The following is a 19,905-nucleotide window of genomic DNA, read 5'->3' on the forward strand; positions in this document are numbered from 1 at the left end:
TGTAAGTCAATACCAGGAGTGGGACAATCAGAGGAAAAGTGTAATAGAAACACGAGCACCACTTCTGTATTTCCTTACACACTCCTGGTTTGGGCTTACAAATACTGAGGCAAAAAACTCACGAAATACTCAATGTGTGCATGTGGCTTTACAGTTCCAACAATGTGGATATGATTTATAGAAATATCATGCTCACTCTACTTTTTTTTTTACTCAGCATAAAGTGACCTGTTGTACAGGTTTCAAATCCACAACATGTCAACATTTTTCTTGCGACTACGCTATTTCATGGGCAGATTTTCCCCCATACACTTGCATGACGTTGGCATAGTGGAGTCCCGGTGACCCCCTATACTGCTACCATACTCCCACTCCCAATAGTTTAACCACTTATTGAAATGACCACAGACACATAAATGGATGAAATAGCCACAGCAGCCTTTATTTAAACATAACTTAGAACAACATTTATAAAAAAGGGGGTTGTGGTCCTCGAAGCTCAAACAATCTGGTGATCACCCAATACTCCAATCTTACCTTCCCCCTAAACCCCATTACTCCCAGCCGCAACCACCAACTCGGGAGCACCAAAACAAATATGAGGGGAAGGGTTAAACCACCAAACACGGGAACCGACGACACCAAGCCGACGTTCCCCCATGATCACCAGACCACTCCCCAAACCAGTAAATTAAAGGGGAGTTCCACCTCCATTGGAACCCCCAATCCAATTTTCACCAACTTCGAGGACCCCACCCCAACCGCCTCGCCACTATGACCCGAAACGAAACATAAGGGAGGGTGGGCGGGACAATCACTTTCACTGCAAACGCAGCAATGGCTCCTTTCCCCTCTAGCTTCCCTATCTCATCCCCTAACGGTCCCTATACCCCCACTCCTCTGTCACTTCACCCTATCCCCCCTAGCCACGTCATGCCGACCTCCACCTACCCCCTGGGGAGGGGGGTGAGGTTCCAGCCGGGTCCTTTGATGCAGAGAGATCACACAGACATTTTTAGTGCGTTTCTGCTGCAGAAACGCATTAAAAACACATGTATGTAATTCACACAAGTATATCAATACAGTTGTCAACGCCAAATATCAAGGAGTTTCAAAAGCAAAGCAACTTTATTTAAAATATAATATGCCAACAAGAGGCAAAAAAATACAATGTCAAGAATGCGATAAAAATGCACTTAAAAAAATGCAAGTAACCTAATTTACATAATAGGTGCAGAAATTTTGTAATATTAAAAACTCAGTAATAGCTCATGGTGGGAACATAGCCTTAGCCATGTGCACCCATTGAGTATTTGGTAAGTTTTTACCTCAGTATTTGTAAGTCAAAACCAGGAGTGGGACAATCAGAAGAAAAGTATAAAGGCTGCTTTACACGTTTCAATATGTCATGCGATTGCGCATTTGCGATCGCACTCGCACCCATCGTTTGTGCGTCACGGGCAATTTGTTGCCCGTGTTGCACAATGCTGTAACCCTCCGTCACACGTACTTACCTCCCAAACGACCTCGACGTGGGTGGCGAACATCCACTTCCTGAAGGGGGAGGGACGTTCGGCGTCACAGCAACGTCACACAGCGGCCGCCCAATAGAAGCGGAGGGGCGGAAATGAGCGGGACGTAAACATCCCGCCCACCTCCTGCCTTCCGCATTGCCGGAGGACGCAGGTAAGCTACAGTTCATCGTTCCCGGGGTGTCACACGGAGCAATGTGTGCTGGCTCAGAAACATTGAACAACTGGACGTTCGATTTTTAGAAAATGAGTGACGTGTCAACGATGAACGAGAAGGTGAGTATTTTTGCTCGTTGATAGCTGTCACACGCTACGATATCACTAACGATGCCGGACGTGCATCACTTACGACGTGACCCCGCCGACATATCGTTAGATATATCGTAGTGTGTAAAGCCCGCTTTAGGCTATGTCCGTACTTTGCGTTGAGGTAGTTGCAGTTGAAAACGCATCCTCTGGCAGAAATGGTTTTTGCCAAAGTTGCTTTTGACCATGAAAATGCGAGAAATTAGCGCTTTTTACATGCTTTTCCATTGCTTAAAGACAGATGCGTTTTGATTACAAACACACTACTAAATAAAGTTTTAACATACAAACACTATGAAAAAAGGAAAAAAAAATGAAAACAAATATAATTTTATAAATGAGAACGAAAATAGTTTTATTTAATATAATTATAGCGGTTTTATACTATTTATGGCTAAAATAACAATAAATTAATATTTTTAATTAATTTAATTGTCGGACTATGTGTGTGTGTAAAGGGACATATCATTCCATTATTTTGATGTCATAAACGCATGCGTTTATGTCAGGGCCGGGTCCAGGTTTTTGTGGGCCCCGGGCGGAAGAGTCCCAGTGGGCCCATAAAGACGCAGACACACACACACATACACAGATACATACAAGTACATATACATATTTAAAGACAAACTCACAAAAATACATATAAACGGACAAATCTATACAGTCATATACACTGACATACATAGATACACATCATACATGCATACAGACAGACACACACAGCTCTGCTGCATACATACACACACACTGCTCTGCTGCATACATACATACGGACAGACACACACACACTGCTGCTGCATACATACATACAGACAGACACACACATACTGCTCTGCTTCATACATACAGACAGACACACAGCTCTGCTGCATACATACATAGATACACATCATACATGCATACAGACAGACACACACTGCTCTGCTGCATACATCCAGACACACACACTGCTCTGCTGCATATATACAGACACACACACTGCTCTGCTGCATACATACATACAGACACACACACTGCTCTGCTGCATACATACAGACACACACACTGCTCTGCTGCATACACACAGACACACACACTGCTCTGCTGCATACATACATACAGACACACACACACTGCTCTGCTGCATACATACATACAGACACACACTGCTAGAGACAGACACACACACTGCTTGCTGCATACATACAGACAGACACTGCTCTGTTGCATACATACATATAGACACACACTGCTAGAGACAGACACACACACTGCTTGCTGCATACATACATACAGACACACACTGCTACAGACAGACACACACATACTGCTCTGCTGCATACATACATACAGACAGACACACACACATACTGCTCTGCTGCATGCATACATACATACAGACACACACAGCTCGGCTGCATACATACATACAGACAGACAGACACATACTGTTCTGCTGCATGCATACATACATACGGACATACACCCACATACTGCTCTGCTGCATACATACATACGGAGAGACACACACACACTGCTGCTGCATACATACAGACACACACATACTACTCTGCTGCATACATACATACAAACACACGCATACTGCTCTGCTGCATACATACATACAGACACACACATACTGCTCTGGTGCATACATGCAGACAGACAGACACACACATACTGCTCTGCTGCATACATATATACAGACAGACACATATACTGCTCTGCTGCATGCATGCATACATACATACATACATACATACAGACACACACATACTGCTCTGCTGCATGCATGCATGCATACATACAGACACACACTGCTCTGCTGCATACATACATACAGACATACATACAGACAGAAACACACCTTGCTCTGCGGGACCCACACACTTTGCTCTGCGGGGCCCACACACTTTGCTCTGCGGGGCCCACACACCTTGCTCTGCAGGACCCACACACCTTGCTCTGCGGGGCCCACACGCGGCTCTGCAGGGCCCACACACAAGGCTCTGCGGGGCCCACACACAAGGCTCTGCGGGGCCCACACACAAGGCTCTGCGGGGCCCACACACGCGGCTCTGCCGGGCCCACACACGCGGCTCCGGGGTCCAGCACATATACGGCTCCGGGGAGGGGAGGGTGGGCAGGGCATACATTGCATGGGGGAGAAGCCCATACATTCACCGGGGCCCATAAATTGGGGGGCAGGGAGGGCACATACAGATCGGAGGGGGGAGGGGTGTCCCTCAGATCACTTTGGAGAGGGGCTGTGCTGGGGGTCGCTGGCTGGCACTGCGCCTCCTTCATCTGTGGGACCGAGGAGGATGCCGGGCGGTAGCTCCGCCCACAGATGAAGCTCAATCCAGGAGGATGCAGCGAATGCTGTGGTCTGCACGCCTTGAAGGGACGGCAGACACAGTTTCCTGCTGAGGACTGCGGTCCCCGGAACTCGGCCCGGCCGAGTGGGTCCCCCCAGCTCTCCAGGGCCCCGGCATTTGCCTGGGTATGCCGGGTGCTGACGCCGGCCCTGGTTTATGTAGTCCAAAACGCATGTTTTCTGCAGCTAAAAAGCATGTAAAACGCTGGAATTTTGATGTTGCTTACTTTTTGCAACTTCTCATTGACTTCATTATTAGCAAAACGCAGCCCAAATGGCAAAAACAATTGACATGCTGCTTCTTTGAACGCTGAGTTTTTGCCCAAAATTATGCAAATTAAACGGAGCGTTTTGAACTGCAAAGTGCACACAAGAAATCCCCATTTCCCATAGACTTTGCTTGAAAATCAAAACTCATACATTTTGGCATGAAAACGCTGCAGTTCAAAACGCAGCTGAAACGCAGGTAAAAACGCAAAGTGCGGACACAGCCTAATAGAAACACGGGCACCACTTCTGGATTATTATCCTCACAAATATTGAGGTAAAAAACTCACTGAATGCTCAATATGTGCACGTGGCCTTACAGATACTGAGGTAGAAAACTCATTGAATACTCAATGTGTGCACATAGCCTTACAAATTCTGAAGTAAAAAACTCACAGAATAATTAACGTGTACACGTGGCCTTATAAATACTGAGGTAAAAACTCACTGAATACTCAATCTGTGCACGTGACCTTACAAATAGTGTTGAGCGAATAGTTAACTATTCATACTCTATATGCTGTTAGCAGGTACTGTCCGCTACTCGTATATTCGCTACAAGTAGCGGGCGTAATGTAAGTCAACGGGGAATACTCGCTAAGTAGTGAGTAAATCAAAAGCTATACTTTTCGTGTGAGTAGCGAATATGCGAGTAGCGGACAGTACTCGCTAACAGCATATCGAGTACGAATAGTTAACTAATCGTTCAACACTACTTACAAATACTGAGGTAAAAAACTAACCGAATACTCAATGTGTGCCTTACAAATGCTGAGGTAAAAAAAAAACATCAAATACTCAATGTGTACTTTGGCCTTACAAATACTGAGGTAAAAACCCATCAAATACACAATGTGTAGGGCAGCACGGTGGCTCAGTGGTTAGCACTGCAGCCTTGCAGTGCTGGGGTCCTGGATTCAAATCCCACCAAGGACACCATCTGCAAGGAGTTTGTATGTTCTCCCCGTGTTTGCGTGGGTTTCCTCCCACACTCCAAAAACATACTGAGTCTTTAGATTGTGAGCCCCAATGGGGACAGTGTTCCTGATGTATGTAAAGCGCTGCAGAATATGTTAGCGCTATATAAAAATAAAGATTTGATTTTTGTGTGCATGTGGCACTACAAATACGGAGGTAAAAACCGCACCAAATATTCAATGTGTCCACGTGGCCTTACAGTGCACAATATGAACCTGTAGACACTCCATATTCTGACTCTCTGGTGTCTCTGGTAATGGAGTATATCATGATTTTTTTTTATTAACAGATTCTCCAAAATCTGGCAAAAAACCCCTAAAACACCATGTCTGTGAAATTACTCATATGTGTATGGGGCCCCTTCTGTGTAACTACATAACAGTCATCTCTGATAATTAAGATATAACAGAGCAGATGTTTTAATTGATGAATTACATATAAGAATTGAAAAGTAAAGTTCACATGAAAAGTATTGCAAATGGCTAATGTGGGGTGTTCAACTGTCGTTCAGATCCAGAGACTGACCTAGAAAATCTGTCTTCCCTTCCAGACGTGTTACATGTGATATCAACGTGTGTAGCATATTGTGCCTGTGAGCAGATAATACACATATGTGCTCAGACATCGCTGCCATGAGTGCAGTCAGCAGAGTAAACTGAAGCCCCATTGTTAAATTGACAAATCCTTAAAAATAACCCTTGCCCCTTTGAACGTTCCCTGCGATATGGAAACACTATCTGAAGAATATTCACGGCTATCTATTATCCCACTTCTATATTTATCCCTCCTTTTGTTCCTACTTGGCTCATATTACTGGAAGTGCTAAATATAAAATCGAGCTCGGGGCAGAACACTTTATTCATTATATTTCCTCTGTTTATGAGGCAAATTAAGATCCACGCACTATTTGGGGTGTATTTAAAGTTAAAATGGTTTAAAATAGTGTTGGCCGGTTTTCTCCCAGGCTCAGGTACAGTATGTGCTTCTTGTAAACAGTTTACAATCCAATTACCATTTCATAAAGCAATTAAGATCGGGTTATCATTCTTAAAGTGAACCTGTCACCGTACATTAACACTTAACACTTCGTTCAGTAATACTCCATATACTAATATTGCACTTGTTTAGTCATCGGCACAATTGGCAAAATGAAGAACACGCATTTCATATATCAATGTCTTGTCAGGGGTTACAGGGGCCGTACGTCTGTCTGGGTCACAATCTAACGCTTAGAAAACCCTCAACTTTAGGCTATGTTCACACACTGCATCTTTTCTTAACCACAAAGATGCAGAGTTTTTGGCCCCAAAAAAACGCACCCGCAGCAAAAACGCATCTAAAACGCATGTGTTTTTGCTGCATTTTGCCAAAAGCTTTTTTTAAGACAAATCTATTGACTGGAGGGCTCAAAAACGCTGACAAAAACACAAAAAAGAATTGACATGCTGCATCTTCAAAAACGCAGCCAAGATGCAGCCAAAAAAAGATGCATTATGTAGACAGCAAAATAGAAATCTCATAGACTTTGCTGGGGGAACGAAATGCATGCATTTAGATGCATCTTTGTGACCTCAAAAACCCACCAAAAACGCAGTAAAAGATGCCCTGTGTGAACATAGTCTTATCCTATGTAACATTAAAATGGGAAACATTTCAAAGTAAATACAGTGAGGGTATGTGCGCATCCAAAAAACGCATGTGTTTTTGTTGCATTTTTGCCACCTTTTTGTCCAGTGCATTTTTTAACTGAAATCTTTTTGCTGGGGGGGCTCAAAAACACTGACAAAAACGCAGAAAGGATTGACATGCTGCTTCTTTGTGGTCACCACAAAGATGCAGCCAAAAAAAGCTGGAGCGTGCAGACAGAAAACCTGAAATCTCATAGACTTTGCTAGGGAATGAAATGCATGCAGTTTTGGTACCAAAACTACACCCAAAAAATGCGGTAAAAACACAACATGCACATGAGGCCTAATACCCCAATAGTATTTAACAAGTGAATGTGAATATCAACCCATGAGTTATTCTACACCCTAAAAATATTCTCGCTGTGGTTCAAAAGTTTAACTCTTAAATTCTCTTTCCAAAAGTAACCATAGGATTGAATGGTAGGGGAATGAAGTATGGACTTCAGAGTGATGTCTCCTCTGAGTTAACAATGCATAGTTACAATTGGCATCCAATACATATTAGCTCCCATAACTGAATGTAGATCTACATTATTGATCACTTTGTATAATAAATTGGGATGATTTTGATTTTACACATTTCTAAGTATCGCAGGTTATGTATTATTGCCTTGACTCTATTTATTTGGAGTTATTTTGCTATGCGCCAAAGTCTTGCACCAGATTTTCATTCTCTTTTTTGCTCTTTCTGAAAGTTGTTGTTTTTTTCTTTATTTTCAACCAAAATGAATATGGTTAAACTCACAGATGCTTTAGGATGGATTTATCCTTTTCAATTTTTCAAAAAAAAAGTTGCAAATAATGACTCAAGCTCACTCCAACATAAAAACTAGATTAACAATTCTGGACAGAAATGTTTTGGTTATCGATGTGACAAATGTAAAAAATAGCAAGCGAAATGTTTGTAATACTGGCGAATCCCCAATGATTTTGAACTCTTATTTTAAAAAAATGACTTAAAAAATGTCCCCAATTATACGTGATCCTTTTTGTGTTTCGGCAAATGATTAGTCAGTTGTATTTCTAAAATTGTTGTGACCTGCACCTTTACTGATATTCTATGGCGCAAATGGAGAGGCTCACGCACCACAATACCACTACTGTACTGAACAAATTTGTGCGATCAAATAAATAAAAAGAAAACACAGGTCTACTTGATGAGTGATCAGCTAACATTTCTGCATATGCCAAATCAAATGGCAAGGGTCATAAAAATGTATAAAAAAATTGTCTGATTTTCATCCATAAAACGATTTTTTTGTATTTGTCCATCCATGTACATTCCAATTTACACAGCAGCAGTTAACAAAAAAGTACACGACTAAATATAGTCTCCAATGTTAAAGGATTGCAACATATCCGTAAAAACAGTGCCTTTGTATGGGATATCACTTTTTTTGTGCACCCATGGATTTGAATGACTAAACATGGAATAAACTAGTGAACACTGCAAATTATTTTGCACACAGAATGAGTCATTGAAAAAAATTACTCATCTGCACTGTCCCAATGAATAACACTGGTCTTAGTACTACCCATGCAATGTTGTTTTATCATGGACAGCACTCGGACCAAAAATACGGCCATGTGCACTTGACCTTTCAATGAGCACATGAAAATAATCTGAAAGGAAAACTAAGCAAAACTGATGCATTGTCCAGCGCTGACCTGAGGGGGCAGTGCGTGTTACTGTGCTATACCACTCAGGCCATAAACTAGGCATTACACAATCAGTTTTGCTGGAGTGTTTCTTTAAGAATCAATTTAAGACTCTAAAACATAACTTTCAGATCTTGAATTATTAGGTTTTTAGCAGACTTCTATTTTTTTCTGGATAAATACAGCAGTGTGCTGCAATGGTGTGAACAGAGCCCTAGACAGTGGTATCAGTGCTAGAATAGCTGTGTGAAGACAATGAAGGTAGTCCAGAAGTCTTGACCACAATGAGTAGAGGCCTTCTTTAAATATTTATCTCTATTACAAATTCATAGTATTTGTAGCGGTATATTTTACCATCTTTTAGGGTTGGAGTTTTAACCCTCAATAATGAGCAGTAAGTTCAGATCTGCACCGGGACACAAAATATGTAATAAAAAACCCATGATCAAACACAATTGATATATGAATATATGCACTTCCGATCATGTTCCCAATGAGATCAGATTGAGCTTCTGTGTGTTCCCATAATTATAGCCCTAGCCCTATGGTCAAAGTCGATCTACCTCTGGACTGGAAAGCTCTAAGTTAATTTACCATTGACAGTAGGGAGTGATACTGTACAGATGATAGGCATAGTGTATGATCCTGCGGACTTCGTACAGACAGGTTAAGCACCAGTTGAAATATGTTGCTGTATTTTTCACAGCCTTTAGCCATTTAATGCACATGACAAGGAGCTGGAAAGTGATTACTGCCTTTTTAACAACTCCTTGGGAAGTTGTACAATCCAGTTGCCTTTACAATAGGCCACCGCTGTGTCTGCTGTATGCGATCAGTAATTGAAAGAACAGACCTGAACATTGCTTTCATCAAGCCAGTTAAAGACATTTCCTGCTTTTATACCGAAAAAAAAAAATCTAAGACACTTCATGCTGCCTAATTATATATGACTTGTTAGCCTAAATAATTAAACATCCTTTCAGCACTGCCGTGGAAAATCCTGACCCCGTGGGTCAGCTGTGAGTATTTTCAATAACTCCGACGAGTTTATAAGTGAACTCTACAAGACTGTACTATGCACAAATACAGCAATTACTGAATGTGAATCAATTGAATTCTTTGATGTATTTTATGTCGGCAGACGCCCTTGCTGTCACCCCATAACTAAGGAAAACTCACCCCACTAACTGCTGTAAAAGATACAATGTCAACTGGTTATTAAGTGGTTATTCCAATAGTTCAACTATTCTTTATTCTCATTTACAAATGGTAATTATTAGATGAGTAGATAATTACCAGCCAGATCAGCCAGTCTTACCTTTAATTCTCTGAAGAATATGCTACTCCTCGCCCATTCAACAATGGAAAATAATGTCTGATCGGCCATTTTGCACATGAGTCCAAATGTGTTGAGTTTATCATGTTTGCTCCTGTTGGCCTGCTCCTGCTGTAGGTATGACATGATCTTGCTTTGGACTTGAGGCTCGTCGGGCTCACATTTCAAGAGTTCCACTATAAGGTGTGGGATATTGGAAGGGGAGCTGGACTGATAACTGTCCATATAAGAGTATCCCATTAGAGACTCTGGAGAACTCGTATAAGGGTCCGGGTACTCCGATTTGATAGCACGGCTGGGGAAGTGGCCATAGGCTTGGTAACCTTGAAGGCTGCCATGAGGTGGCATGGCCATGCTGATAGGTGACGTCACAAAGGGGCTTCTGTCATAGTCTGTAGGAGGAAGGGCGGCATGGTTAAGAGGTAGACCCTTGGATGCCGAGTGGATATTTTGGATAGCCGAAGAAATAGTTAAATCTGTGGGAATGGCTTGGATGACCTGACTCATAGCTTCCAGTTTAAGTCCATTGGCTCGGATTAAAGCTTTCTTCTGTTGTTTGAGAGCTCGGTCCCGTTTGTACATTGGCCCAAATTTATTTCTCCCTCCACGCATTCGGTCAGCCCTCACAGCTGTAGAATACAGAAAGGCAAAGATCAAAGTTAAGCAAAAGGTTATAATTTCCTAATACTTTCAATACATTTGATCAGCGGTGACAAACACAAGAGTAGCATGGAATAAGAAAAGGAGCATTGTATAAGAAGATAAAAATAGGAATATTAGCACTGCTTGCACATTATATAATGGCTTCAGGAGTCACCTGTATATTCTCTGTACATACATGGTTACTAAATTGCTTTTTTTGCCCCATCCATGCTTTTTCTATAGCGTTCTCCTTTGTGTTGATGAGGAACCCTACATAATGGTGTCAGCTTGCAGAAACGAAAATTTGATTTTATTTTCATTTAAGCTCCTGAATAGCAAAGTCTTCAGTTTTAGGAATAATTAAAGAAGAAATGTGGTTCAGCTGCAGCCAGGGGGGCGATTTTAATGGGGTTTGTCACAGCGGTAAGTTTCATTGTGGTGCAAGTTTAATGGGATAGCAAGTGACACTGACTGCGCCTACCTTGGCCAGTGGCTCTTATGCAAAGGAGTGATTACACCCCCATTAAAAATGCATGGAGATCTCACATACACATCTTGTATAAAGACTTCTGCAATTAATGAATCTCAGTAATTTATAGGCTGCAATTTAAGTTTAATAGGGCCATTAGTAAAGTACACACTGTGGTGCCATTACAAGGAGAATGAGTTATAGAAGACAGGAGCTTTAATACAGACAGATAATATATAAATAAGTATAACTATGCCGTACACACACACACACACACACATATATACAGTATATATGTAGTTGTAATATAGATTTTTTTTTTCAAACAATTCCAAAATTCCTTCAATAATTAGACACAGAGATTTTTTTTTTGTATTTTTTTTCTTTTTTCTGGAGAAAGTTCCAGAGGAAAAAGCCAGTGTGCTCTCACATTTCCCTGTCTGCTACGTTTATTTTTCTTTTCAGTCTTTCTATATACTATACTTTCCACATCTGGAAACCTATAAAAGTGTCCTTTTTTTATTTTTAGGTGAAAAAAAAGTTTGACGTCCCAAATGAACAGATCGCTTGCAGAGTGATAATCAGAAAACGTATTTGTGGTTTGGTTGACCTGAGTGACCTTTCCTTCTAAACCTGCTCTTGCCAAATTAACTGCCGTCATCAACAGTAAAAAGGTTTAGGACTAGAAAAAACAATATTCCCGTGTCATCGGAAATTTAGTTCATTATACTGCATGTTGTCTGCGTGTTTATTATAGAATATATTAAAGGCTAGTGGGCTCCAATATTAAGAGATAAAGTACATGATGGGGTTTTAGGCAGCAAAAACCCGGAATATGTACTTAACGCAGCAAAATCTACATAAAGGTGTACTTAAACTGCAAGATTATTATGAACAAATATTCGTATGAACGCTTGTTTCACGACAATCGTGTATAATAATTAGGTGCTGGTTATCCAACGAACAAACAAAACGCTTGATAGTTGGGTGAAATGATCTTTTGTGCTGCACATACATCACTCTCGGCAGCACATCTTGGGCTGTAAATCGCATCCAAGGTGCTTTGGACAATCTGTTACAGATCGTTCCAAGCACATCTGAATCCAGGTAAGCCTGTATTGTTAAACAACCGTCAAGCGGCAAACAGGTTACCAGCCGGCAGTCATTTAATGTTGCACATCACACAGTGTAAATAGACCTTTATGCAGGAAAATTGACAACAATGCTGTATCACATCCCTTAATGTCAATGTACCCTTTGACTTTAATGGGTAAAGTATCTTAACTTTTTAGATGTAAGCCTGTGTTGTTAAACAACCGCCAACCGGCAAACAGCTGACCAGCCGGCAATTGTTTAATACTGCACATCACGCAGTGTAAATAGACCTTTATGTAGGAAAATTGACACCAGTGCTGTATCACATCCCTTACTGTCAATGTACCCTTTAATTTTAATGGGTAAAGTATCTTAACTTTTTAGATCTTTTTTACATAACTGTTTTGCAGTATTTAAAAAATGTTTTACGTGCAAGCTTTGATTGTTATAATAAATTACAGAATTGATTATCACTGTTGTTCATACTTCAAAACCTCTATATACATTTCCTTGGTCTCAAGGAAAGAAGCAGGGGAAAAAAGGCAGAAATGAAATAAGGGTGGCCACACAGGAGGCAGCATGGAGACTGATTGGTCACCAGATATACAAGAGCAGGAATTCAAAAGTGTCAATTTTAATGACTTAACTTTCACGCTCCACCCTGGGCTAACATTGGCTTCATACACATTCACTATTTTATTGAAGATACTTGACATATTTTGTTTCACTATTTTCAAATATTTGCAGTTATCTCTTTGCATTTTTTTATAGTTCCAATGATACATTGAACGGTAAACAAGTAGCGTAGCTTAATTTTTGCCTTGAGTGTGCCGTTCTAATTGAGCCGTGGTTCTGCTTGGCACATTAGCACCTTGATACCCCATGGGACCGTATTATGAACATCCAGGGCATCAAGATTAAGTTACAGCAGTTGGATCATTAACAAATGAACATCCAAAACCTCAGCTCTCAGTACTAAATAGTGACACATATTTAAGCTTTATTCATAGTTGCACTTTGGATCAGCATTCAGTTGAAAAAGAAAAGTATAAATGTTTACATTTTTTTAAGAATTACTCTTGATTTTGGCTTTTGGCTGAATTTGCACATAGCATGTTGCATTTATGTGCAATATTCCTGTGGGTTTTTAGTGTAGGTGATGTTTCTTTCTGCCATTTTTGTAGCTTCTTCAAAGGACTTGGAAAAAAGAAGTCAAAAAGAGGCATATGCAAAACTAGCCTAATAAAAAAATTGCCACCAAAACATATAAAACAAAAATATACAATGCATGTTACAGGCAATTTTACTTCTTTTTCTTTCAAGAAAGTTTAAGATGGGAAAACATACTGTCAAAAGAGGCCTAAAAAAGATGCAAAATAGTATGTGAATGAGGCCTAAGACTGAGAAGACCTGTCCATATCACCTAACCTGTCTATTGAATCTTATTGATTATATTGGGGGGGCCGGGTTTATAACTAAGAAATACTAAATGAAAACCTATCAGAAATACACTTCATGATGCATCAGTTATCTATACAATCAATGTTATTTAATTACAGAGCTTCACTTTAACTATTTGGAAGAAAAGCTAGTTTGGCTTAAAAGACAAAAGAGAAATGTTTCATTTTTTTCCCTGCAATCCAGCAAACAATACTTTTTATTTATAGGATTACCTGTTTTAATTTGTAGGATACCTACATAAGTTTTCTTTTTATTTTATTTATTGTGGAACAAGTTATACATTTTTTCATACTTCATGTTCATGTAAGTAACGAAAAATATGGGCAATTTTTTTTTAGAATTTACTTTTTTTACGTCTTTAAATATTTAAAATGATTTATTTAACGCAATGTGCAAAAACATCTTTAACTCTTGCATTAAGGGTGCCAAGAGCGAAACTTTTTCACTCAGAGCCATCGTCCTTTTGGTAATTGATTGCGGGCACAGCTGCTGTACCTGCAGATTCACTCTAATGTACAAGTATACTATTCTTTTGAGGGGAAATACCTTCAGTTGGTGATATTAATGTATGTCAAAAAAGGTTTCTTTTACCTTGGGAACTAAGTTTCTATATAATATATTAAGAAATGGACTTACAGTAAACTGAGGTTTTTACTAATTTCATCTTCTCAAACGAAAGCACAAACTCTGAAATTAATACTAAGCATATTGTATATATACTATAATGTTCCTAAATCAGTATATAATGTTTTTGGCACTTATAAAAAAAAACTCAACTGCTCACAGCTGCTTAGACTTTTTCTATAGCAGACGTATTGCGTTATGATATACATATGTGTATTATCTCATAGTGTTCATTCTTCACTCTTAAATGTGTTCCATATGCTGTACAAATGATCACTGCATCCAATTCATGTGTTTTAAGGGATACAATAGACAGAACAAGCAGTTTGTCGGCATCCAGAAAATAGAAAGATAAAGGGAAATGAGAAGAAACAAAATGTTTTCTGTCCTTCTTCTTAAATACAAGTTAACTTTTGTTTGGATTTGTTTTTTTAGAATATTTAGAATCATTGAAGAACGTTGTTCTACTAAATGAGTGTGACTTCAATATAAACTGTGATCGGGTTCTGGGTTTAACAATAATCCACACATTACGACTGGAGCCGGACAGACATAGTGAGATTGCAGTTGCACCATATGGTCAGATACACCACAATCTAGGCTATTACATATATCATTATCTATTGTAACAATGGTTAGGGCAATAATCACACATTTTTGTGTATCTTTCACTGCATGCACAAGTGAGCGGCCATAGATATAGTGCCCATCCAACCATGATCTGAGCCTTCTAACTGATAAAAATCTGAATTTGTCCCTTTGTTTTAAAAACTTAACTCAATCACTTATAAAGCTGACTTCAATTTGTTTCAAATATTCGCCAAGGATTTCCTATGGGAACAATGAAATTCGAGTGATTTGGGAAAATTGTTCTTTTGAGAATATCTGTATAATATCTCAATATTGAGACGATATTAGATTAGTCATTGTGTGTGGTCAAGGCAGAATTTATGTCTAAACCTACCTCTAGATATCTAATGAAATATCTGATATACTATTGTACACAAGTAAAACATAAACGGTAAATATCACTAATACAATTCAGAGCAATAGAATCCTAGGAATTACCATGAAGGTATGAATTGCTAGAATTACTTTAGATGTGCATAGTAATAATCTGTTCTGAAAAAAAAAAATAAGGAATAACCTACCCATTATCTACCTATATACATGTACATATTTTTTTCCATTTTTTCCATCTGCACATACCTCTTCAGGTCTCGTCCATTATTATCTTACCTTCTAGTTTCATCCCTACACTCAAACACTTCTGAAACCTGCAGTAAGGACATCGCTTCCTCTGGGTCTTATCAATCTGACAGGTCTGATTTTCAATACATGTGTATCTTTTATTGTTCTGAACTGTTCGCTTGAAAAAACCCTAGAGAATATGGAGAAAGACAGAATAATCAGTAAACACACACATGAAGGCTGATGGATCCTTACCTATTTCTTATAGAACACTAGAAAATGGCTTAAGGAAGACTTCAATAATCGGCCATTCTGTCATTACATGTGTTATTTTACAACTTATGAATATCACCCAAACAGCCCATAATAAAATATTTACACAATATCTAGAAGTAGTTGTTGAATTAAGATATCTGATATCTTTTTACGGAGATCAATAACAGCAAATATCTATATAGAAAGTGACAGATTTTATGCATTTATTATATGTATATATGATTTAGTGATTTTTAGCCTGTTCTCCAAATTAGAACTAAATGCCCCACATATCCTAAAACATTCTAGATCATACACCTATGTGTACTATCTAATCGATCAATCTATCTATTGATCTATCTATCCATCTATTCACTTATCATTTTATAAATCTATCCAATCAATGAATCAATCAATCTATCTATCTGACTATCTAATCTATCTATCTGTCTATCTATCTATATCCATCTATCTGACTATCTAATCTATCTATCTGTCTATCTATATCCATCTATCTGACTATCTAATCTATCTATCTTTTTATTTAGGAAAGAAGAGATGGTAAACTGTCACTAGAGAAGAGAGAATTAATTTAGTAATAACTGGAAAAAAATCAAATAGTAATTAAAACATCTCCGCACCTTACAGCTCTCACAGGTGAGCAGTCCATAATGATATCCAGAAACCTTGTCCCCGCAGACCGGACACAGCTCCTCCAAGTCGTCATCGTACGAGTAGCCCATCATTTTAAACTGCGACACTGAATGAAGAGGAGGCACAAACTCAGTACTTGTACAACATTAATTATGAAGTCCAAGCCCAGTCCATAAAATGTATACACTGTATCACTGCATTAAAACTACTGTTCAGATAGACTTCAGATGTTGGATCTTTCTGGCACAGACAACATGTGTCTAGTAATTTGTAAGATACAGTAAGTGATGGCCACTGAATTGTTACTGATGGCTGAGACATGAAGGTTACACCACACCCATTAGGATTGCTCTCTGATCTGCTATACTAAGTGGTGTACAGAGAACCCAACAGCCACACATAACCCTGCAAAAGTGAACTCCAAACTTTCACATATTCCACGTTATTACCTTGTGCCCTCCCATAGCTAATATACCTATCTGCTTCTTTAATATAACTAAATACATATATGGCCAAAGGTACAGATAACGGTTCTGCTTCAATTAAAGGTTTAGCAAAATAACAGATACATTGTTGTTTCAAAACTGTTTTTTTTTAAATATATGAAGAATGTCTGTAAGCTATTAATAAATGAGCAAAACACTACGGAGAACTTCTGCAACTGTTACCAGGTATGTCATAATCCTAATACATTATTATCTTTATTTATAGTTACATTATATAATCATATATATATATATATATATATATATATATATATATATATATATAAATACACACATATATATTTATACACATGTACTTAGAACAAATAAAGGTCTAAGACTCTTTCAAAAATATAATAAATAATTGTTATGCTTTATTTACAGGGCTTTGGATTACTGGTCAAATCCTCATATATAACCCAAATTTAAATATATATTGTATCCATCAGTAATTTCATGTACCTTTTTAAGCTACATTAACATCAAACATTTTACATTTGTTATTAGGAATTTCGAACCATTTGTATTTGTAGCTTCTCTAAAAGGAAAAGAATATGTCATTGAAGGGATCTACATTAATAGTCCATTTACTTTCAGATAAGCTAGATGTAAAAAAAAATCATTTAAAAGCCCTGATGACTGTTCAGGCTATAGACTTAGTATATTCCTCTGAGATGTCTGCTGAGAAATTCACCGAGAAGAAACTTATTTCTGCCCTGAAATGTGACCAAAAACTGTAAAAGTTATGCAGTTGTTCAGAACTGGTAGATCTGACAGGGAGGCACAAACATTTTGGACTTTTGTTCTTTGAGAAAATTACTTTGAAACAAAATTACTCTATCAAATGCTTAAAGCTTTCTGCATATTCTAAAAACAGGAATGTGTAAAATGAGAATTAGTAGAATGTACAAAACAAAACAGCTGAACCAAGTGGTCTCAGATATGGCACTTTCATTTTCAAGAGAGTATGTGTGTGTATATATATATATATATATATATATATATATATAGATAGATATAGATATATATATATATATATATATATATATATATATATATATATATATACACACACCCACAAATATATATATACACACACACACATACATATATTGTGCTGCATTGTGGTGAACTGTGTAATAAGCACAGTTTGTAAAGAAATTTTAATGAAAAGTACTTGAATATATTTATTGGCTCCAGATATATTTACGCAGAGTAAAACATGTATATATATATAGCAAAATTATATATAATATATATATACTGTATGTACTGTATATATATAAACAAATATAGAGAGAGTAATATACATATATATATATATATATATATATATATATTATATATACCAAAAAAAATAATAAATATAATATATATATATATATATATATATATATATATATATATATATATATATATATATATATATATATATATATATAAGCAAGACATTCTAAGGTGAGATTTTTTTCTCCAGTTACCTGCATTCAGCTAAATGATAATGATGTATCATATAGAAATCATGAACATTGATGTAACAATCTATCCAAAGTCAGTGAAGAATCTCACAATCCAAAGTCCTATCCAGGTCTACACCAGATTATACTGAGATGAGGCTAATCAATGTATTAATTATAAAATAAAAGTAAAGTGCAGCAAAAGGAAATTGACCTATCCCAGCAAAATGAAATAAGTTGATGTCCAGTCCAGAGATGTTCACCAGTGCAAAGATGAATTGTAGCAATATGTTTCATCTCTCCACATCCGTGATGGGATTTAGCACATTACAGTCAGAGTGTCGGATAGAATTGTGTTACAATTAGTTACCAGGAAAAGAAGCTAAAGTCATATATAAGACATAAAAGATGAACTTATAAATTAAAGTCTCCGATTAATACTCAGCCCGGGGCAATGTAGACAATGCACGCGCAGGATTATTATCCAGCTACACTGTTATCATACTCCCTGTATCACATAGTAATAATTAATAATAATATAACACCCCGTGCAGCAGCCGCCATCTCCCCTCTCCACACATCGTGCTCTCACTGTCAGCGCCATCCATAGTGGGATGCCCTATACACCCCCTGCCACCCCCGAGGGCAGAAAGCGGGGACCGCACACATCTGACTACACACACGGACATATACAGGAAAGATATATACACTACATATATATGTATAATATATACAAAGAGGGAACAGATATTTCTGTGTGTGCATATATATATATTTCTGTCTGTATATATAATCCCACAAAGGTGATGCCCATATATACACATAGCTGTGTGTGCACCTATATACATACATATATTTCTATGTCCATGTCCCCCTATATACACGATACTTCTTCCTGTGTACACACAGGTGTATGGTACAGGACATAGCACCGCTGTATGCCCTGCTTTAGGGTGGCACATGGACGGGGCAAGCTGTGGCCGGTTATGCACTTACCCTGCATGTTGTCCGGCATCTGCCCCTGTTCTCCGTGTGACCGGGCCAGTCCCAGGGCTTCGGACTCCACTTTGGGCAGCATGGCAGAGCGCGGCTGTGCGGCGGTGTGTGCGGGGCAGCATGTGTCCCCGTGTGTGCAGCACGGAGCTCCCCGCACCTCCAGCGCCGCCGGCCACTGTGCGCTCGGTCTGTGCTGTCAGCCGTGTGAGGCCGGGGGGCGGGGCGTCTGTCACCGTGGCCCCTCCCCCTGCCCTGCTCCCGGTGTTGTGTCTACAGCCCGCACATTCCTGCTCTTCTTGCGGAGCGCACATGGGCACGGCGAGAGCTGCTGATCGCCCATCCACACATACATGTGCCACTATGTAAGGGCTGTCAGCGCTGCAGATCTGGGGTGGGCAGTGAGCCAATTCTTCCAATCTAAAGAGGCTGATAACAGGGAGCAACACAGTGCACT

General features: G+C 38.9%; 1 protein-coding gene across 1 annotated transcript in view; it reads right to left on the minus strand.

Moving 5' to 3' along the window:
* NR5A2 (nuclear receptor subfamily 5 group A member 2) overlaps nucleotides 1-19,614 on the minus strand; it is a 115,616-nt gene extending 96,002 nt beyond the window's left edge. Inside the window, exons 1-4 of the mRNA XM_075320954.1 lie at nucleotides 19,452-19,614; nucleotides 16,501-16,619; nucleotides 15,653-15,794; nucleotides 10,105-10,751 (exon numbers count right to left, since the gene is read on the minus strand). Of these exons, the coding sequence (XP_075177069.1) occupies nucleotides 10,105-10,751; nucleotides 15,653-15,794; nucleotides 16,501-16,619; nucleotides 19,452-19,533 (990 nt within the window). The 5' untranslated portion in view covers nucleotides 19,534-19,614. The remainder of the gene's footprint in view (nucleotides 1-10,104; nucleotides 10,752-15,652; nucleotides 15,795-16,500; nucleotides 16,620-19,451) is intronic.
* Between the last annotated feature and the right edge of the window lie 291 nt (nucleotides 19,615-19,905).

This window comes from Anomaloglossus baeobatrachus, chromosome 8 (assembly GCF_048569485.1).
Source record: "Anomaloglossus baeobatrachus isolate aAnoBae1 chromosome 8, aAnoBae1.hap1, whole genome shotgun sequence".
NCBI lineage: Eukaryota > Metazoa > Chordata > Amphibia > Anura > Aromobatidae > Anomaloglossus > Anomaloglossus baeobatrachus.